This window comes from Chelonus insularis, unplaced genomic scaffold (assembly GCF_013357705.1).
Source record: "Chelonus insularis isolate UGA/USDA-ARS -01 unplaced genomic scaffold, ASM1335770v1 contig_326_pilon, whole genome shotgun sequence".
NCBI classification, from domain to species: Eukaryota; Metazoa; Arthropoda; class Insecta; order Hymenoptera; family Braconidae; genus Chelonus; species Chelonus insularis.
In genome coordinates this window covers 911,479-933,941 of record NW_023276496.1, presented here as the reverse complement: position 1 = coordinate 933,941, position 22,463 = coordinate 911,479, and the positions used below count along the sequence as shown (strand labels likewise).

At 29.8% G+C, this 22,463-nt stretch overlaps 4 protein-coding genes across 6 annotated transcripts; 3 read left to right on the top strand and 1 right to left on the bottom strand.

Moving 5' to 3' along the window:
* The first annotated feature begins 2,011 nt into the window (after window positions 1–2,011).
* LOC118065993 (probable serine/threonine-protein kinase MARK-A) lies at window positions 2,012–11,570 on the top strand. The gene is made up of 6 exons (XM_035081665.1): window positions 2,012–3,004; window positions 4,295–4,507; window positions 4,593–4,731; window positions 6,990–7,116; window positions 7,354–7,582; window positions 7,888–11,570. The coding sequence occupies exons 1-6, from the start codon at window positions 2,724–2,726 to the stop codon at window positions 10,289–10,291; spliced, it is 3,393 nt and encodes a 1,130-aa protein (XP_034937556.1). The 5' UTR covers window positions 2,012–2,723; the 3' UTR covers window positions 10,292–11,570.
* LOC118065994 (ATP-dependent RNA helicase DDX42) lies at window positions 6,133–14,833 on the bottom strand. 2 transcript variants are annotated; one of them, XM_035081667.1, is made up of 7 exons: window positions 14,216–14,439; window positions 13,861–14,133; window positions 13,238–13,778; window positions 12,172–13,161; window positions 11,959–12,087; window positions 11,657–11,879; window positions 6,133–6,434 (listed from the first exon to the last, which is right to left on the bottom strand). In XM_035081667.1, the coding sequence occupies exons 1-6, from the start codon at window positions 14,437–14,439 to the stop codon at window positions 11,697–11,699; spliced, it is 2,340 nt and encodes a 779-aa protein (XP_034937558.1). In that variant the 3' UTR covers window positions 6,133–6,434; window positions 11,657–11,696. The 2 variants fall into 2 exon arrangements, with proteins under 2 accessions (XP_034937558.1, XP_034937557.1); XM_035081666.1 differs by lacking the exon at window positions 6,133–6,434 and adding an exon at window positions 14,637–14,833 and having other exon boundaries at window positions 11,697–11,879; window positions 14,216–14,446.
* A 208-nt stretch (window positions 14,834–15,041) lies between these two features.
* Window positions 15,042–20,779, top strand: LOC118066046 (serine/threonine-protein kinase 11-interacting protein). 2 transcript variants are annotated; one of them, XM_035081781.1, is made up of 8 exons: window positions 15,042–15,454; window positions 15,525–17,775; window positions 18,223–18,300; window positions 18,561–18,696; window positions 18,943–19,067; window positions 19,141–19,314; window positions 19,378–20,171; window positions 20,239–20,779. In XM_035081781.1, exons 2-8 carry the CDS (start codon window positions 15,543–15,545, stop codon window positions 20,440–20,442), a joined length of 3,744 nt encoding a protein of 1,247 aa, XP_034937672.1. In that variant the 5' UTR covers window positions 15,042–15,454; window positions 15,525–15,542; the 3' UTR covers window positions 20,443–20,779. The 2 variants fall into 2 exon arrangements, with proteins under 2 accessions (XP_034937672.1, XP_034937673.1); XM_035081782.1 differs by lacking the exon at window positions 18,223–18,300 and having other exon boundaries at window positions 20,239–20,778.
* Window positions 20,780–21,011: 232 nt separating this feature from the next.
* Window positions 21,012–22,383, top strand: LOC118066031 (carbonic anhydrase 2-like). Its single transcript, XM_035081745.1, has 5 exons — window positions 21,012–21,239; window positions 21,329–21,367; window positions 21,433–21,597; window positions 21,663–21,925; window positions 21,982–22,383. Exons 1-5 carry the CDS (start codon window positions 21,194–21,196, stop codon window positions 22,381–22,383), a joined length of 915 nt encoding a protein of 304 aa, XP_034937636.1. The 5' UTR covers window positions 21,012–21,193.
* The last annotated feature ends 80 nt before the right edge of the window (window positions 22,384–22,463 follow it).

Below are 22,463 nucleotides of genomic sequence, written 5' to 3'. Positions count from 1 at the left end.
TTAACACTTGAATGATTGATCAACTGATTTATGAAATCAAGTGTGCTGTAGACTGCTATTGCATGCCTATAGATTATTGCCTGTTCATTTGCAATCAGCAACCGTAAATTACATGAAACATGGAAAAGAGTAAAAAGCTGACTGCTTATGAAGCAGACCAATATGCAAAGGTATTTAATCAAGAAAATATTATTTAAGATAATCCATAAAGCATTCCTGAAAGCTGGTCATCGTTTCGTAATGTTGAACATGTCTTGACAATTATTGCGTCAATCAGATATTGGAGTTATTAATGACTTACATGATATGTCGTTGAGAATGTTTAGATCAGTAACAAAATATCAAGTTATGTTCGAATTGAATAAATTCCATTAATAGTTGTAGCTTCCTTATATTATTAATACACATTGTTTTGAATATTTATCTTGACGGCCTACGATATTCTCCAACGACAATAGCTCATGTACTTGACAAGAAACATGTCAATCTTTAATGACCATCATATCAAAAACAATTCAGGTAATATTACATTGTTTAAACTTTTAAAAATATTAAAATAACAATTTTCATCGTTTAAAAGATTAATAAAACTCTTCATATAAGGTCTAGTACATATTTAGAATGTTTATAACTGATTATTTATTGCGCATAAATTTTTTTATGTCACAAAACTTAATAAACCTCCATTTTCCTCATTCAATGCAATTCAATAATCATATAAATTGAAGTGATATGTTTTAAAACGTCTTTTGCGTTCCATATAAACAGTTTCCTTAAATGTGAAATATGAAAACTAATTTAAATTTGATTTAATTTTATACCCTAAAATGTTTTCGTTTAAGAAATAAAAGTTTGTTGTCCAGAGATAATAAAAGTGAATCTGAATAAATATTCCTTTAGTACCAATTAAAATTTTATAATCCATGCAATATTTTTAGCGAGAGTTTTATTACCGTAAATCGTTCAATTAAACTCATCGTCGAATTGGTAACGCTGATATATGTTTCCCAGAAGCGATACAATCAGACATGGAAATATCTTCGGAGACGACAACGAGAGGGGTATCCACGCATTCATTAACATATTAACGCTTTTACAACCGCGTTTACCCTGTGCTTATCGTTTGAATAAAGGAAATACAAGACTACTCGAGCGATTTACTAATGAAAACGAGTTGAAAAAAGACAGTTTTTCGCATTACGAATAAAAAAATGTTATTTTTTAAAAAGTATATTCCATGGTTACCGGAACACGGGTGGCTTTGTTCATATGCCAAGACTTGGCGCCATCGCTAGGAAACACTTTCTTTGTTTGATTCAACCAAATACATGGATGCCGTGTCATTGTCACCGACAAAGAAACAATATACATACGATAATGTCCAATTATACTTGTAAACATTTCACAGTTTTTAATTATAAACAAGACCGGTCGAATAAACAATGGGATTTTTTTCTATCATCAAAGAGAAAATCATCTTGACGTCACTTCTAGTGGCGCCACTAACACAACACAAAGAAGGAATGGAGAATATTTATTATCTAAAAATTCACGATTACTTGTTATTTCGGTAATTAAAAAAATTGGTAAGGAAATATGAGATTCAGCATTTTTGTACATTGTGTATTTCTTGAGATTTCCTGAATTTACACATTCTCAATATATGCTTGTGCACGTGCGCATGTACATACATGCATAATATAGAGTCTGGACGGGTCTGTAAGCATGTAAGTATCAACATCGTGACTGGATTCTTGCTATGACAGAGCAACCACTTCCAAAGCAAAAACTAAAAAGGATGGCAAAAGAGAAGGGTGCTGGAAGTGTACGAGTGGGAGCAGAACACAAGGAGAAACTGAGAGAGTTACAGAGTAAAAATATTGACGGAAGTGAGATGAAAAGACAACGAGAGTAATAAACAGAGTGGGAGAAATCTAAGAAGGTAAACGAGTAACAGAGAAATACTGCTAAGAGTTGAAGAAGCTCAAGTTTTCTTGGTCCATGGCTTTACTGATCTCTTGCAGTTTCAGACTCGCAGTCAACCGTGAAGTTTGTCTACGAACTCGAGCAATCCCGGATATGCGATCATGAGATCAGGATACGAGGAGGCTCATCGTTCTTTATTATTGGATAGTGCATTTTAATTCAGTGCCATTTTCGATCAGTTTTAGGAATTAGAGGAACATGATAACATATTGTTATAGATCATTATATGATGGTTAAGACTATTTCACTTTATTCAAGTTGAGTATTGAATATCAAGATAAGTTGAAGATAATGCATCACTTGGTACGCAAATGATTACTTCTAATGTTACAATGAATCATGATATATAATATTATTGACATACTAGAGATGTTTTTGGGATGCCTGTAAATTAGGAAATTAATTCATCGCAATACCGCAAACTGGTGAACATCACGCACAAGTACTTTTCGGAACCACAGAGTATTCCACGATAATTGTGAAGCCATTCGTGAACATTCGCAGCAATAACTGTAATTACGTAAAATATCGTATTTAAGACCATTAGACTAAATTGGTAAATAAGATATAAACCACAACTATACGGAGGCATGTGTTTATTTTATGCAGATCAAGTGCGTGGAAGTCGCGTACAAAGTCACATAAAATACATGAATAATTAAATTATACAACCTGTCGTCTGTGTAAATAAATCAGTGGTTACTACATGAATTGTTACTCAATTCAGAATCAAAATCATGATCTATCAAGCTCCTGCCATGTCTTCAATTAAAAAATCATCACGTATTTTACCACGAAATTTGCAACAAAATATATCCAATTCTTCGACTTTTGGAGTAAAAGATAAATACGGAGCAGAAGCATCATCTGAACAATTACCAGAAAAATGTAAACTTCGATGGAGTAGAGAACATGTGAAAGAGGGTCTGGTTCATGTTGAAGAATCTCAGTTTTCAGGAGTCATCAAATCAGAACCAATCTCTGTGCATTACGAAATTGATCCGAAACCTTTTGCTAGGTGGGTATGGTCATAATAAAGTCATTAAATAATCAAATAGTTTATTGAAATTGAAAGTATTTTTTTTTCTACGACATATTATTATACTAAAAAGCATCAAAATGTGGAGGAGTTTATTACAAAACATAATATGAGATCATTAACATCATTCCTCTCTCATCATCATATAAAATTCACCCACTAACGTATTATTTCATCGAAGATGCTTTTATTATTATCAAGGACTATAATTGATTATTGACAAAGTCAAAAATAAACATTTAACATTCAGCATACGCAATGCTGTATAGAAAGGCAGGTTGAATTGTCTTGAATCTCTTTGTTATTTCAAGATCAATCGTCCCTTACCCGATAGGTATAAGGCGTGGGTTGAAACGATTTTTTTCGTCGCTGTAGGCGTTAAGAAAACAACAACTCAGCTGAGGCTGGTCATTGATTTTTATTTATAAAATGAAAGTATTAAAAGTATTTTATCTTCAACTTGAAAAAATTTATCTTTATAAACTTTTCCTTATGTCTAAAATGTGCCAGTATCATGACAATCAAACAATTAAGTAGAGATAAATTATCGGACTTTCAATCAAACTTTGAGAAAAAAAAATGATTGCACAATGATAAGGTGTATTACAAAGAAATATGTTACAATATTCTCTAATGTGGATTACACAGAATAACATTGAAAGGTTTCGACCTTGATAGGGTCATTTGAAGGTTGTTTACTATTCTGTAATCATCTCGAGGATACTTATAGTTAAGTTGATACACAGTTAGATCGACCAATTTAGAAGAATGATTAAGCTTGGTGATATAGATAGCAACACTCTAAAACTATCGATAAAATTATTTATTAAGTTTTTATTACGATATAAAGATTAATTATTAGATCATAATTAATAGAAATGAATCATTCATAAACAATATCAAATCTATTACAGTAATAGGTGAGAAATTTTCCTTCAATGGTGAAAACTTGAATTAATCATAACAAAAAATGAATTAAATTGTTTATCTAAATTCAAAAATCTTTGAAGAATAATATAATTTTTTGATGAAAATTCAGATAATGTTATTAGTGCAGAACTCCAAGGCTGAAAGTATTCCAACATAAATTGATTACCATCTCAACTTGTCTCATGGTTTTATTGCGAGAAAAATAAAATATGATTCACAGCCTTGCCAGGCGCCGTTGCGCTGGCCTTGTAGCTTTAAATCAAGTGTTTGGAGACTTCGATCAGTCATTAACAAAATAAAATCTGACCAAAATTTGATGTATATATTTTTTCATTTCAGCGGTCAATGGACTAAAGTTTATCGATGTCAATCAAAATCAACTGGGATTCAATATGCTGCCAAATATTCTTCCAAAGCTCGCTTCAATGTTGACTGCAGTACTGAGCTTCATCACGAAATTGCTCTTTTATCTCTTTGCTCCCAGTCACCACGAGTTGTTCATCTTCATGATGTCTACGAGACTTCAAAGGAAATTATTTTAGTAATGGAATAGTAAGTTAATTAAAATACGTCCAAACTCATTTATTTAATGAACCTTTTTTGAAGATATAATTACTGATTAAATAAATTAATTTAGTGCTCCTGGAGGAGATCTACAAACATTGATTGACGGAGACTTGGTACCATTGGAGAGCGATGTTGTGCATTTTATTAAACAGCTGGTGGAAGGACTCGCCTACCTCCACGACAGAAATATTGCTCATTTGGATATCAAGGTAAGGTGTGACGTTAAGTGTGAAAGGTGTTTGAAACACGCAAACATTTTATCTATGACTGATCAAATATACTTCCTTCTTAATAAAATTCATAAAAATCACATTTTTTCTGAATATCAATGGAGGCAATAAAAAACGGAATAAATATTTTTCAACATCAAAACTAGTTCCTTAGTAAAATGATTATCTTTCTTTCATAATATTGCTTTTTTTAGAAGATTGAAGATCCAAATCATCACACAAATACCCATTAATTACTACTTTTTCGTATACATACATATTTGATGTTGAAGCATGACTTGATTTTATCAAGGCAATTACTATTAAATCCAAGATCGAATAGACACTAATTGCTATCATTTTTATTGTCTACGTTTAGTTTCAAATTAGTAGCAATTCGAGGTAATTTTCTAAAAAATATGTACAGTCTTGAAAAAAAAAAAATAAATTGCTTGTTTTTGCTCGAAGGTTGTTGAAAAATTATTTAAATTAATTTATTTGACAGCATTACTCATTTAAGGGATTATAAAAATAACTATTTCCTTACATAAAAAAGCTTGACAGACAAAGAATCATATAAATTGATTTATAGCTGATGCAATTCCTTTCATTATCAACCAAGCAATTTCAATTTTATTTTGATTATTGCTGAAATACTTGCTTTTGACAATTTAAGATTTTTTTGAAATGTTTATTTAAAAGATTAAATAAAAAAGATTAGGTATTGAGAACAAGATAAAAATACTCTCTTATTATTCACTCTGTAAGTGTTTAAATGAATTTTCCACACGTGATCTTAAAAGAATTTTATAGGACAACGTGCCGCACGATGACTCGGCCCACCATATAAGAATTATGGTAAGCCTAGAGTTACAAATCACAGTTGAATCGGCATTTACTGATCTGTGTGCTCACAAGTTAATTCCTATTTTAAATTAAGTGAATTATCGTCAATTTTACGAATTTCAATGATTCAAGCAACAATAAATAGATAAACGAGTGTGAATTGCGGTAATGATACAAAATTATATAGTCACCTACTTGTAATGATACAATCAAATAAAGTAGAATTGAAGGTTTTATTTTAAAAAATTACGTTTCATGATCTTTGTTTCCTGATAGACGCAGTTAGTTTGATATATCATTAGAATAAAGGACTGCAATTTTATTTCAATAGAAAAGGAAACTAGAAAACTTTGCAAAAATAAGTAATAAAAATTTTTTATTAATAAGAATAATTTATCATCTAAAAAAAATGTTTAACATATTGCTATGATTCTAAATTTGTGAAAATTATTTCAAAAGAAATACGGTTAATAATAATGCATAATTAATATAGCTCAGTGGAAAAATGATTCAAATAATTAATTCAAATAAAGCATAGAAAAAACTCGTTATAACTTTGTTCTATATCACTTTTATTAATTTGTAATATGCTTGTAATACGTTTCAAGCTTTCCCACAAATATGTAGATGATCTGCTTCAAGTCGAGCGTGTTTCAGATTCGACTTATGCTTATCAATATTTTTAATTCAATTGCAACACGTGTAATCAGCAACAACAATCTCTGGTCAGTGGGCACATACGTTTTCTCTAATCGACCACACCTTACCTGACTCCCCTGATTTTTGATGAATCATTCTCAATATTTTAAAAGCCAGGTAAAGAGAGTGCTTTACATTCATTCAAAAATAGGCTTTTCCTACGGAGTGAAAAAAAAATTCTAAATTAAATTTAGCATAAAACTAGTCAGAAATATATACAAAAAGTAGGTGTAACATAATGATGTGATGATTATAAAATAATATTATGCAATGGAATAATAATAATAAAAAACATATTTGCTTTTTTCAAACTATTTGGTCATTTCAAATCTGATTAAAAAACCTTTTCTCTTGTTTGTTCATTGCAATACTAACATCCTACGCTGCAAATCAAATAACTTTTTCTATCTTATCAAGTTTGCGTTGTTTCAGACACTTATTTATGTTAAGTTTCAGAGAAAAAACTCATGAGATACAAATGGATTGCAAGAATATCATGTCTAGATATCCATTCATTATTAATGAATAATGTTACAAAGAAAAATAATTATTCGCTCATTTTAACTTGTACCCGGTTAAATTATTATTCCTTATTTTTCAGCAAAACAATTAAAATTAGTTTTATTTTTTTGTTGTATTTAAATATTTCTTATCAATGAAAAAAGTTGATGAGTAGTTAATGATTTAATATCATTTATTATAATTTATATTAGCCACAAAATCTGGTGATGATGGGCAGCTTTCCAGAATGCGACATCAAACTCTGCGACTTTGAAATATCCCGAGTAGTACTGGAAGGAATGGAAGTGCGAGAAATTCTGGGAACTCCTGATTACGTTGGTAAGTTATAAAAAAATGTGTGTAATATTAATGGATCATTGGAAAATAATCTTTAGAGAAATTCTAATTAATCATCATGCGTTAATGAATGGAATGATTATTCTAGAATTCGCTCTTGAAATGTTTCTTTCACTAGTTAAAGTTCATATTAATTAAAGAAGTTCATATTTTTTTCATTCATAAAAGTGTATTTAAAAATTCCATAATATTCAGTGTGATAAATTTACTCTTTATTAGCTCCAGAAATTCTTCACTATGAACCGATAACATTAGCAGCTGATATGTGGTCTCTTGGAGTAACTACTTACGTCTTACTAACGGGTTTTTCTCCATTTGGAGGAGAAACTGATCAGGAAACGTTTCAAAATATTTCTACCGGAGAAGTGGACTTTCCAGAAGAGTTATTTGAAGATATTTCTTCGCAGGCTAAAGATTTTGTAACAAAGCTTCTCGTGCTTGATCCCAGGTAATTAATCTAATCTCATTTATCATTTCATGATGTAATGCAGAAACAAGGAGAAACAATTTATTTTTTACTGTTCAATTTTAATTTAAATGAATTAAAAAGATTTGTGCATCCGTTAAGAACGGTTCATAGATGATTTAGTACTTAGGCTAATGATAAATGCTATGTCTTAATCATTAGCCATATTATTACTCATTAAATATCATGTTTTAAATACAATAGACTTGTTTATGCATCACGTTATTGATATAATGCATCTCAAGCATTTAATTATCTCATAATAATTATTTGTAAACACTTTCAAGTGCACGGATGTCAGCAAAACAATGTCTACGTCATGAATGGCTACGAGATACCCCAAACCAAGTATCTCCCCATCTGCGAAGATATTTATCTAAGTCGCGAGAAGTGCTATTAGAGCGTGTTGTAAGTAGAGAAAATCTACGACGTGCAGCTTTGATGAGTCAAGCCACCAGCCAGATTAATTTATCTGAAGCAGAGGTTGAAATGCATGGACTGACTTGTGGTCTTAGTCAAAGTGAAATGTGTTTGAATTACAGTAGAACGGGAAGTCCAAGTAATTTGACAACCAGCAAATGTTATTTAAGTCCCGCAGATTCACAAGCAAGTCTTAATTCTTCTCAAACAAATCTTGCAACAAGTCAAGTGAGTCTAGCTCATAATCAAGGTTATTTGCTAGACAAAGAGCAAACTCAAAGTTTGTTGAATCAAGTACAAAGTCGGTCTCAAGCCAATCTTACTAATATAACTCGTCGTGGACTTCTTTCAAGAATACGAAGTCTCAATCAAATGCAATCACAAGGTTCTTTACTTGGTGGAAAAATTTCTCTACAAAAAGAGTTAAATCCACTTATTGGCAGTAGGTCTCAAGAAAAACTATATGGCCTCAAATCACTATCTAAGTCTCAAGATGTATTGAATATTTATAGAAGTCTTGAATCTATTAAGAAATCAAATACAAATAAAAGCCATCAAAAAGACGTTGACAACATTCCGGCTATTTTTAAACAATTAAGAGAAGAACATGTTTGTACCACCAAACCCATTGAACGTTGCGAAAGTGCTGCAGAAATAATTGGAAGGTATGCTGATAGAGAGGAGACTAAAATTACAAACAAAGAAGAAATAGACATAGAAGAAAAAATGAAACGAAATTTCAATTTGGAAAAAAGAGATCTCTTAATAATAAAAAAAGATAATAAGTCTCAAAACTCTGAAGAAAATTTAGACAGTCTCCAATCAATAGAATCGGATACTTTGACTGAAGATTCAGATGAAACTTCATTAAATAGCATAAAATTATCAGCAAAACAATCGTCTTCAAGAAAATACTCTCATAGTTCATCACATTCAAATAGTTCTGCCAATTCTGATGATAAAGATGACAATGTAGAACTGAAAAATAGTGAGCCGAAATATACTGTAGCTCAGTTAGTTTCGGTATTTAATAAACATCAAGAATCGGCATCGAAACCTAATTTTCAGTTGACAGTCTCTGATGAAAAAGTGGACGGAATATCTTCAGCCACACCGAAATCACCAAGAGTTGGAAGAAAGCAATCAGATGGAGGCATAGAACGCCGGAATGTACCTCGAAAAATAAGCCATAAGCACATAAAAAATTGGGAAGAATTGAGGAAACAGAATGAAAAAAATGAAGCAGTTATCAGAGACTTTAAAGATGACTGCGATGGGAAATCAGAAGATGAAAATGACAGAAATAAAAATGATAGTACGTCTGAAAATGAATCTAAAGATTATATTCATCATAATTCATTTCGGGATTTGTTGTCTGATCAATCAGAGCGATCAAGTTATCAAAAAGATTCAAGAGAAAAATACGAAGCTACATTAGGAAATTTAAGTAAAAATATTAATAGAAATAAAGATGACTCAGTAAAACCGATGATTTCAACGACTGTGACAGAAAGTTTTCCAAAATTTAATAGATATTCTAGCTACATATCTTCAAGCCAGAAAGAATTATTACCCAGTTTTATTTATCCAAAATTATTGCCTCTGAAGGATGAAAAAGGAGCTCCCCAAAATAATGCGGAGCCTAAAAAATTTTCAAAAAAGAAAACACAGCTTCAAATAAATAAAGATACTACGGTAAACTTGAAAGATATTTTGCAAAAGACTGATAATAGTCAATTAAATCAAAAAAAGAATTTAGAAAAATTGAAAAGACAAATGTCAATTACTAAAAATATTGTCAACGAAATGTCAGCAGATGATTCAATCGCTAGTGCAGCATCAAACCGCATTAAAAGTGAATCTTCAGAAATGTTGATAGAAAATTGCAACGAAGATCAGGCCAAATCGCAAGTGCCTTTATTATTTATGAAATCATCACCAGTGACAAATGAAAATGGTTTAAATGTTTTCAACCAACAATCAGATGGAGAAATAAACTTGAAAGGTACCCGACTGCGGGATGACAAAGAAGAAAGTAAAATAATAAAAAAAGGATTTAGGTTAACTGAACGACATGATGATAAAAAGTCATCGATTGCACTTGAAGAAAAACGAACTGGAAACAAATTAGGTGCTGAAACTTATATTAAAGCTATGGATAGAATTAACAGACGTAGTGAAGGAGCAAAAAAATCAAATGTGATTAATTTATCATCATCGGAGAGGAATAAGCAAAGATATTGTACATCTTTTAGTGGAAATTATTCGTAAAGTATTGACGTCTTAATGATAAAAATTATATTAAAAATAATAATAACAATTGTAATCATCATTGTGATAGGAAGAACAGAAAATCCATTCATAAAAGTGATTGCAATTTTTGCTATCATTTAGCGTCAGATTTCTGAGTAAATTTTTATTATGAAGACAAGGACATGCATTGCATCATGATTTTTTTTTTAATTTTTCCAAATTTTTTAGTGTCCAAACGTTTTTTAAATTATTTCAGAAAATTATCAATAAATGTCTTCTTTAAACAAAATGTTATAAACAAAATTTTGATGTAATTAATTTAAAATCATCCATTAAAATGAGTTGCAGAATTAGAAAATTCCGTAACAATAGATAAAAGAGACATATGCTTCACACGTTAGAAAAAAATTGAAGAATTGTTCCGGTGTCTAATGATAAATAATTACAATAAATAGTGCCTATGCTGAATGGTGCATCACAAATGTTATTTGATTAAATTCATGAATATCACGTCAGTGAATATCAAACTATAATTTATGATAATTCTATGGTTCAATTAAATTATAAATTACACTTCCTTATTATACATTATTTTTTACATTTAAGGCTTAATTACTTGACCAATTTTTATTCCTTTTGTAACAAGAGTAATTATTATTATTATTAAGTATGATTAAAAAGAGTTTATTTAGTAAACTGAAAGATCAGCGGTGCCCTAATTGGTTTTCTAGGAAATTGTATTTTTAATACTCGATTTTCTTATTTTTAATAAATACAAATTTTCTAGTTAACTAATTACTGGATGCTGGTCATCCATAATTAGATTATAAATATTTCGAATAAGAATATTACCTTTTTAATTGCTTTGATTTTCATAATAAATCAAACTTTAAACATTTATAATGGAGAAGCATTAAAAAAAAAATTAATGAGGAAAGAAAAATTTCAAAAAATTTTATAAAACGTAAAATAAAACTTAATTAGAATAATTTAAACATAAAAATATCAAAGTCAAATCATGTATAATCCAATTTCAGAGATTAACGCCTACATATGACATTAATAGATTTAAAGATTTTAAAGAATCATCAGACACTGGTAATCAAAATTTATCTGACACTACAATGGCAAGTCTCAAAGAAGCTTATATGAAAATCAAGGTAATTCGAGAGGCTTTCTAATTTTGAAACAAATTTACCGTTTGATTTTTATTTCTAAATTAAGAATAATATAATTAAGATTTAACTAGTAAATAATTTATATTTTACATGAATAAAAAGGAAATTTGAGATTTAAAATTAAATATTTATTTCCTTAAAAATATGATTTTGTCATACTGATAGTTTTCACTATCGTAATTAATTGTATAAACTCAATATTTACGTAAAAAATATCGCCACTTGATTCCAATCTGATATCGTTCCTATTCCCATCGACTTTTTCGCACACGTTTTCTTTCTCCTTTAACAGAATCTCCAGTACTAGAGGTTGTTTGATCTGTACTAGAAGCTGGAGTTGGTGCAGCAGAGGGTGGTGGCGGAGGAGGCATGACAACAGAGGGAGGTTGAATTGTCTGTTCCCACGTGTGATCACTTGATGCTCGAAACTAAAACATTCAAAATCGAAAAGATTTGTGTTAATGAAAAAAATCAAAAACAACCTCTATTTGATTTTTTTCTTCTTACTTGTGTATTATATTGACTTCGAAATGCTGCTTTCATAGCAGCAAGTCGATCACTACCAGGCCCTTGTCTTTCTAATTTTTTTACAACTTCACTAATGTCTTTAGGAACTTGGGAAGGAGATTTTCCTGCCTAGAAATAATAATGAAATACATTTATGATTACAATTAATTTAGTAACATCAAAAAATTTAAAGGGTATAGGAAGAATAAATACCTGACTTGACGAAGACTTAGGTCTCTCCCTAAAACCGAGTCCAGCACCTCCAACATTCAAACTTTTACCCTTTCCACTTTTAAATCGTGATTTTCGGAACCATGAGCTCTGCATAGCTAAATCCATCAAACTCTTTGGCACTTCTTGATCAGCACCTTCAAGATTTCTTACTAAATGCCCAGCGAATTCTTTATCTTTTTCAGAGACAAGAGTATATGCAGTTCCTTTTTCACCAGCACGTCCAGTTCTACCAATTCGATGAGTGTGAGTATCAATATCTCTGGCTACGTCATAATTTATGACAGTTTTGATATGTGGAATATCAAGACCACGTGCAGCAACATCAGTTGCTACTAAAATATTTACTTCTTTTTTTTTAAATGATGTGATTACTTTATTTCTTTCAACTTGATCCATATCTCCATGCAATAACAAAACGTCATGTTCTTTCAATTTTAAATTATTTGCTAACTCTTCAGCATTAATTTTTTTTGTGACAAATATTAATAAACTTCCAGCACTTAAATATTCAACAATATTTTGAAGTAACCAATTCCATTTACCAGTTGGATTATTATGAAAAACAATTACATATTGACTAACATCAGTATTTGCTTCTCCAACATCTCCATGAACTATACGAACAGGATCTGTTAATACATCTCTTGCAAGTTTTTCAACTTTTTTTTTAAATGTTGCACTAAACATTAATGTCTGTCTATCAGGTCGTACATGATTACAAATAGATCGTACTTGTGGTTCAAATCCCATATCGAACATCCTGTCAGCTTCATCAAGCACCAAAAAAGTGACTCGTGTAAGATTTGTAGCTTTCATTTTAACCAAATCTATCATTCTTCCTGGTGTTGCAACAACAATTTCCGCTCCATTTGCTAATGCTTGGCTTTGTTCCCATTTGCTTCCACCACCATAACAGCAACAGACTTGTATATTATATACTTTTCCGAACTTTTTAGCTTCATGAAAGATCTAAAAACAAGAATTTATCTATAAAAAAATTTTAATTAATTAAATGATCACTTAATTTAAAAATAAAATATTTTACTTGTTGTGATAATTCTCTTGTTGGCGCTAAAATAAGACCTATAGGCCCATCTCCTTCTTTTAATTCTCTCTGATCCATTATATGAACTAACATTGGCCAAATAAAAGCAGCGGTTTTTCCACTTCCTGTTTTAGCAATACCTATAATATCTCTACCACTTAAAGCTGCGGGTATTGCTTGTGATTGAATAGGTGTAGGTTGTGTATATTCACTTTTGCGAATGGCTTTCATAATAGCATCATCAAATCCGAAATGACCAAAGCTCACAACCGGTTTTGGAGCAGCAGCTCCGGTTACTTTAATTCCTAAAGTTTTTCTTAATTCATCAACTTGTTCTTTATTTAAATTAGCAATATCCTCATGTACATTGTAAAAATTTTTTTCAAATGCTTCATATTCAATTTCACTGTGGTCTATTGGAGGTAAAGGATCAATATCCTTTTTTTTTATTCCTGCGATAGGGTTTCCGTCTTCATCATATTCTACTTCTGGATCAGATTCTTCTTGTTGTAATCCAGCTGTTGGATTTTCTTCCATATATCTGAAAACCGCAGATAAAATTCAGTTATTTGTATATCTATATTATTACGGTAACTGGAATAATTTTAAAACGTTATTCTCACCTATAGTAACTTTCTTCATCATCTTCACCATCAATGTCTTGTCTAAATCCCTTCGATTTATCTTCTTTTCGATCATCTTCTGTTGCTTGAGCTTTAGAATTATTTTTTTTCACTTCTGCATCAATTCCAGCCATAAAAGCATCTAGAGGATCTTCTTCACTATCACTATCACTTTTTTTCTGTTCGTTGGTCATTAAATCATAACTTGGAGAACCAGGCGCTGGTATATATTCTAGTGCAGGTGCTGGAGGTTCATCATCATCCTCAAAATATCTAAAATAAATGAATTATTGTCAAATCGTATTCTCATATTAATGTTATCATGCGATTTGTATCTTTTTAAAATCATATTTACTCTTCTTCTGTTTTGCTACGTTTCTTAGGCATTCCCCAACAAGCGGAAAGCGCATTTTCTGTGATAGAATTCATGGTATGATATCCTTGTTTACTTAATGATGAGTTTACGGTAGGTGGTGGAATATTAACTCCACTACGTTTCGTTCCAGCCACTTGGAATCCGGCAAAACCAAAACCCTTTGATTTGCCTCCTTCTCCACCTCCTCCTCGTTGATAACTCATGATTAATCTAAAATTAGATGAAAAAAATATGAATTTATAAGTTGTTTATTTTATCAAAATAAATGGAGTTATCATAATTTTTTTTAATTTGTGAAGCTTTTTACTTATATGCTGTATAAATGAAAATCAATTTTTGCAATTAAGAATTAAAAATCTATTAATAACGTTATTGTTTGAAATAATGAAGTAATTTTAACCTATAAAGTTTCTGAAATTTGGAGTTAGTGAAATATAACTCAGTATATTCGCTTAATCACAGATTTAAAATATTACTTCAAATTATCATAATTTGAATTATTAAAAAACACAATGGTTACATCATTAAATTCTCTACTTGATGTAAAGTTTTAAACTTTAATATAACTTTTTACAGAAAATTTTTCTGCTCCATTCAATACAGACAAACATAGAATAGAAAAAATTTATTCAGAAGAAAAGAGAGAGATGTTGTGTTGGTAATCATGGGAGTTTTTTGAGAGCCGTTTTTGACAGGCAGAGTCATCTATTGAATAAATACATAATTACATGTATGGATGGATTGATTTTTATCATGGCTTGGTAATTGCCAACTGATAAGCATGAAATTACTAGAATGCTATAAGGCAAAATGTGGCTGACTGATTTATCAAACAAATACAATAATAATGTAAGTTTGAGTCATACAAAAGTATTTTTGTATTATTGCCAATGCAGAAGTGTATAAAAGACATATGTAGACGACAAATAAGTTCTGAAGTTTAATTATATTGAACGAATTAAGTGAAATGAATTTAAAAGTTAATGTATATTACATTATGTAAAAGCATAATAGTGATTAAAAAATGTACTGACACTAATTATTCTTACGAAAACTAGTGTTGGATCATAGATCAAAATTAGTTACTTAAAAATTGATATTACAATCAAACATTATGATCTTATATGATGATAAATGCACTTGTCAATATTTTGTTTTGAGTAGTCATATTTGTAATATTTCATTTCTTCTCAATCGACGGTTTTTTATCAAATTCATGTAAGTAATAAACAAATTTTCGTTGGTTATAATTTAATGAATAACGACTGACGTTCTGCTCTAATTTTAGACGTCATCTAATCAAAACATGGCTTTAAATAGATCATCAGGCATGTCTAACATGCCAGAATTAATCGATCTGGCACAAATTTTGAGAAAAAATGGCGATCAAGTATTGAGTGGAACTAGTAAATTGTTATTATCAACAAAACTTTTGCATAACCTAAATGATGCCTTTTCACTGATCGTTGATGACTCAAGAGACTTCGAAAGTTCATTTCAAGTTTGTAATAGTTCTGAAATTGATTTATTTCGTGATTTGAAATTCCTTCATGATTTTGTACAAAAGACGATTCATTTAAAAATAATTCAGACTACTACTGAAGGTGGAATAGATATAGATATAACAAAATTTCGTCACCTCAAGTACCTTGAGCTTCAAAAAGTATGCATAGATTCTGTTAAAGGTATTCAAGGTATTCGAGGACAATTAGAGAGTATAAGCTGTACTGGAGGTGGTGGTGTTGGAACAATAGGCCGACTATTGGCAACATGTGGAGGTGATGCAGGCGTTGGTTTTGTTTGGGCATCACTGAAACGATTGGCTTTACCTTATAATAGTCTTGGAAGGCTTGACAAATCACTAGAATTAGCACCATGGCTTGAAACACTTGATTTAAGTCACAATCGAATTAATGTTGCCACAGAAGTAGACTGTCTTCCAAACTTAAAACATGTGAATCTAGGATTTAATAAATTAGAGACTGTTCCAATGTTCAATAAAGCAACTTATCGAAATCTAAGAACATTGGTATTAAAAAATAATTATATAGATAATCTTAGTGGACTCCAAAATTTGGAATTGGCAGAATTAGATTTGTCATATAATTGCTTGATTGATCATTCATCTCTTTGGCCTTTAGAAACAATTACGTCATTGTTGTGGCTCAATCTTGAAGGGAATCCCATATTTTATCATAAAAAACATCGGAATCTTACTCTCAAACATCTTTATCCTTCGTTAGCAGAAAGCAAATTTGTTCTTGATCATCAACCTTTGACTAAATCTGAAAAAATTATTGTCTCAGGAAATCGACTATTCACAGTTCGAAATATTATAAGTTCATCAAAAGTTAGTACAATAAATGAATCTGCAGAGCCTGGAGTCAGAGAGAGCACATCAACACAACCAGTAAATGATTTATCAACTTCCCAAGTTCCGACTAGTGCGGAAAAATCTTTTACGAAAAGTAAAAGAAAGCCGAATGTTCGAGAAGTAGATATTGCTGATGATGATACAATGAAAGAACCGAAATTAAATGATTTTCAAACTACATTAAATTTATTAGAAACTTCTATGGAACATCTAGAAACGAAGAAAAAAATTTTGGCTTTAAGAGAAAAATACGGAGGTGATAAGTGGTTGAGTAGTGACTCTGGATCTTACATTCAAGACATTATGGGTTTAGAAAGATCACGAGAGTGTATATTATCATCAACGCCAGCTATTACCACTTGTATGATTGATGCGAACGAACAAAATAAATCAATAAGTCCAGAAAATGTTTGTTTGAATGATAACACTGTTACTGAAGATTCAAGTCATGATGAAATTAAAATTATTCAAGAATCAAAAACAAATTTGGAAGAAATTTTAGAGCAAACAAAGGCTGAAATTGCTCAAATTGAAGCACTAGAAAATATATATGATCCTGAAAAAGATACTGGAGAATTATTTTTAGTGCGAAAGAAGAATGAAAATAGCGATGGTGAATCAGAGGTGCTCTTGATAATAAATAAAGAAAATATTAAAGAAGTTGAGGCCATTACTAGAAAAATCAAATATAAATGGTCAATCGATACTGTAATTTCTTGTATAATGGGTAGAGGAACTATACCTACGATTGATTTTATTTTTGATACAACTCGAAGAGATCGACAAAATCGATCATATTTTGCTGAATCTGAAGATGCTGTGAAAATAGTTAGAATTATTGGAGATTTAATCAAAGTTAGACCAATATTGTTGACAATATTCAAATGTATGAAATGTTCTACACATTTTTCTCAAGATCCTCAATCATCATTAAATGTAATAAAAAGTAAAACTATAAAATCTCCCACATGTCCATCTTGCAACAGTACACTAGTTATTCAGACTGATGAACTGATGACACCTGATTTAGAGAATGAAGATCATAGAGAAGTGATAGATAAAAAAGATGAACCAATGAAAGAAAAGTTAGATAATTTAAAAGATTCCAAGGAAAATTCACCAAGTGAAGGAGATCTGGAACATTCTACATCACATTCAAGTATTGGTAAGATTCAAAAATTAGCTATCAAACTTAGAAAACATAATGAATAATTATTTAAAAATGAGAGAATGACATTTTTTTAGTATGAGTAAGAATTGTATTTTGTATTTGTTTGAAATTAGAATAGATTCAATTTTATTTTTATTAAATTACTTTAATCAATTTAAATTATTTTTAGTTCTTAAAAGATAATCATTTGGGTTGATAATATTTTTTTTGCATATTTTACTAGAATTTATGTAATTAAAAACTAGTTATAAATAACTTAAATAATTATTAATATTTTTATTTTGGAAGTACTAAGAATTTAATTTGATTTTTTAATTAAATTGAGTTGAAATTAATAACTTATATTATGGACTTGTAATTATTAATTTGAATTTGAATTTCTTAAAAATTGCATTTTGTTGTTTGATATTGGGACTTTAACATACTAATCACCTGGTGCAGGTGGAACTGAGGGTGGAGCTATGTGCATCACCACTTCTATGGTGTACTCCGACTCTCGGCCCCAAGCCCAAGTCTGCTGTAAGCTTTTTTTAATCACAATTTCATTTTACAGCACTTACACTGAGTCACAAAAATAGAGATTCTCACTAAATCTGATTAATTATTTATTAATCAATAATTGATTATTTAAATATTCTCTAACAAGTAATATTTAAATTGCACTTTTTCTACTAATGCAGATAGTTTAAAAAAAAATTATATTCTCTGAATAGATGCTAATAAATACTAAATAATAGCAATCTGTTGTTTCTATGAGTAATAACAAAAATATTTTATAGGTTCAGCAACTAGCTTAGATGATTCTCGTGAATCTACACCTTCAACTGGTGCAGTAATGAAAAAATATGAAAGTGATATTGAAATATTAAGCAATCCGAGCCAAAGTAGTATCGAAGTATTGGATGATGGATCAAAGTGAGTATTAAATAACAATTCCAAATATTTTTCGTATGTTTATGGTTTCATAACGTCTTATATTACATTACTAAATTCCTACGTGATTTTTATCAGTTAATATATCATTCATAACATAATAAATTGACTTTATTTGTTGAATTATTCAAGTTTTAATTAAGATGCTTAAAGTAATTGTAATGTGTATTTTATTTGATGTAAATTAATTCTATTTCATCTTCATTTCATTCATTTTTTAATATTCAGGTCTCACTCAACACCAAATCGCAAACGATCCTCAGAGGAACGACGAATTGCTATTGCTCCAACCCTTTTAACAATTCCAGACACAACACCTGTTATGGCAGGTTTAACAGAAAGTAGTTCATCAGGTTGGCTTCATTTTGTTTTGTCTGTCAATTCTAAATTGAATTTTACCTTTAAATGTTTTTCGTACGTTTTTAGGTTCTTTGACTGATAGTATATGTACAGCATATGAAAATAAAAAATTAGAAGCATTAAAAATACCTGAACGAAGATCTCAAGTAAAAGTTGATCACGAACCTGAACACATTGAAAATGTTGAGAATACGAAAGAATCTTATGCGTCAGTTTCCAATCTTACTTCGATGTTAGGAGGTAAATATTTATTGTTATTATATTATCAAATCGTATATATAAAACATTATTTTTTTTTAATAGACTTATTAAGCAGCATGAAAATTAGTACCAGGGGATCACCATCCAAGTCAGCTGATGAACCTGAATATTTAACAAGCGATATTCAATACTCCTACACTAATTTCTCCAGCATTGATCACAGGATAAAACTTCATTTAATTTTGAACGTTTTTGAATTGGAAAATGAAGAATTAGTTTTACTTCTTAGAGCAGAAATTCTCTTACAAAACCAAATTACAACCTTTCCTGGTTGTTTAGTTTTATCAACATCTAAAATTTATATTTTGACAATTACTGGAATTGAAGGAGAAGATCCATCACGATGGCTGCATAAAAAAATGAGTTGGACTATGGATAGATTAAGAACATTTGCTCCATTGCCATTTAAACAAGGCGTTTTAGTAGAACTGGAACAACCTAACCGAGTAAATGAAGACTTGTCACACTTCACTGTTTTATGTATCTTACAAGATTTCCAAAGGACTTCTAATTTTTTATTTTACTTGACTGATTTACCTTTACCTACTAGTTGTGAAGTCGAATTTGCAATCCCTGAGCAGTGCACAACTGCAATACATAATTTAATGATGGCTTCTAAATATTATCGAACTAACGACGCCGTCAGAATTTTTGCACTTTTTTCATCTGCTAAATTAAACCTGGAGAATCAACCAGTTAAATTAAAAATTGGTGGTTTACTCATTACAACTTCGACGTTAATTTTAACGGAGGATAAATTAAATTGGCTTATTCCAGATTCTAATAACGATCCAGCAAAATTGACTGAACAAGCTATGAGTAATTTAATAGAAGTGGTAAGTAGTAATAGAAATTTTAGCTTTAAAAAAATTTTTTTAAAACTATTAATAAAATTTGTTGAAGGTTTCTGATGAAAAGGTGCTGGAGCTCAATTTTCTTGATGAAGTAGTCGGAATCGAAGAAATTTGGACATTAACATTTGAATCTACCGAAGCTGCAAGTGCAGTAATTAGTGCAATTAAACCACCTTGGGAAGAATTATTTTCTGTACCACTTCAAATTACTACAAAAGCACAATCTGAGAAATCTAATAATAAAATATCATAACAAAGTTTTGACTGCAATACTCGATTGTAAATAAGTAAACAGAATATTAGCTTGGTGCAAAAGTTTACTGTCAATGCATTTCAGAAAATATTTTTTTTCGAAAGTTTTGTCTACTATGATTATAATTTTAAATTAATGATCTGAGTGGCAAGAAAAATGTTAATGATTTTCTTCTGATTTTTTGAATGAATCACAATCTTTTTAGCAGAAATTCAATTTTAACTGTATTAAAATACCTAAAACACTTAGTTAACTATAGCTCAATTAACACTTACAAATTTTATTATTTTTTATTATCACAAAGTATGTTTTGATAATGTAATAAATAATAATAAGAGTAATAATATTAATGTGAAAAATTTGACAATGATATAAAGCTGTGATATGTAAATTTTCACTTCATTAACTTTATTGTAAATATTCAAATAGATTGAATAATATTAATGCTTTTTTCTATATTTCTGTCTAGATTGAAATAAAAGCAATTTTTTAAATATAATAAAAAATTTATGTTACAAATTTTGGAGTTTATCATATTACTGATATTAATTAATGATATCAACATGTAACACTGTACCATGAACCATTTTTATGCAAATACCTGTCTTCTTTATTCAGTAATTAACACTTGTGTGAAAATACAATTTTTGTAGGTTTGAAACTATAAAAGAGACACTTGACTTGAGTCTCGTGCTGTCATGTGGATCAAAAATAAATAGGAAATTTATTAACAGTTGGAACTTATTGAAAAATGTTTAAAAAGTATCTAATTTGTTTCTTTATTATATTATTTCTATGTTAGTATTCTTAAAATTTTCACTTTCATTGATTTATTATTATGAATCAATTCAGCAGATTGGTTTATTATTTTTTTATCATATTATAGTGAAATCTTCAGCTAATTTATTTGGATATAAAAAACACCGTGAGTTTAAAAAAAAATTAATTTAAATATGAAAGTTTCTATTTGTATGATAAATTTTGTTATAGAGCAACATTTATGGCCCAAAGAGTTCAAACAATGTGGTGGCAAAATGCAATCTCCAGTTGCTATTTCAACATCCAAAGTTATTGTCTTACCTCTACCTGCTTTGGAGATGAATGGATATCACAATATTTTACCGCGATTATCAATGATTAATAATGGTTATTCAGGTGGAGAAAAACTCTATTTAATTATTAAGTATCAAATACATAAATAAGATTATTTTTCTTTTAAGTATCTTTAAGTGTTGATTCCAAACCCATGGATAAACCACTTCCTCATATTTTCGGTGCTACGTTAAATGATAGCCATCGATATGAATTAGAAGGTTTACATTTCCATTGGGGGATGAAAAATAATCGTGGCTCCGAACATGTTATTAATGGTGTTCGATATCCTATGGAAATGCATATAATTCATAGAAACACACTTTATACGAATATAAAAAATGCTCAACAACATAAAGATGGATTAGTAGTACTGGCTGCATTTTTCCAAGTAATTTTTTTGTAGAATTTTAAATTTTTCTATCAAATAATTCGCATTTTTTACAGCTCCAAGATGATGATAATGACAATTTGAATCCAATTTTAAGAAATTTACAGTCAGTTCAGTGGAAAAATACCGCAGTAAAAATGAATATTTCCATAACACTAAATTCAATATTACCAAAGATCATTGATACTTATTACATTTACAAGGGATCATTGACTACTCCTCCTTGCAGTGAAGTTGTGACATGGTTTATATTTTCGAATCCTATACCGATATCATTTCGACAGATGAATAAATTTCGACTACTCTCTAATGGAGAAGATATCCTTGCAGATAATTACAGAAAATTACAAGAACTAGGTAATCGTAAGGTATATCTTCGAAAAATAACAAATAATTTTACTTATAATGAAAAATTTATGAATTTTAATTTTTCCAATTTAGAATGGTTTTGGAAATAATTTAAAACATTGATTAAAATTTTTCTCCGATTGTAATCATTATTAAATTATACAAAATAATGTTAACTGTTAATAATCTT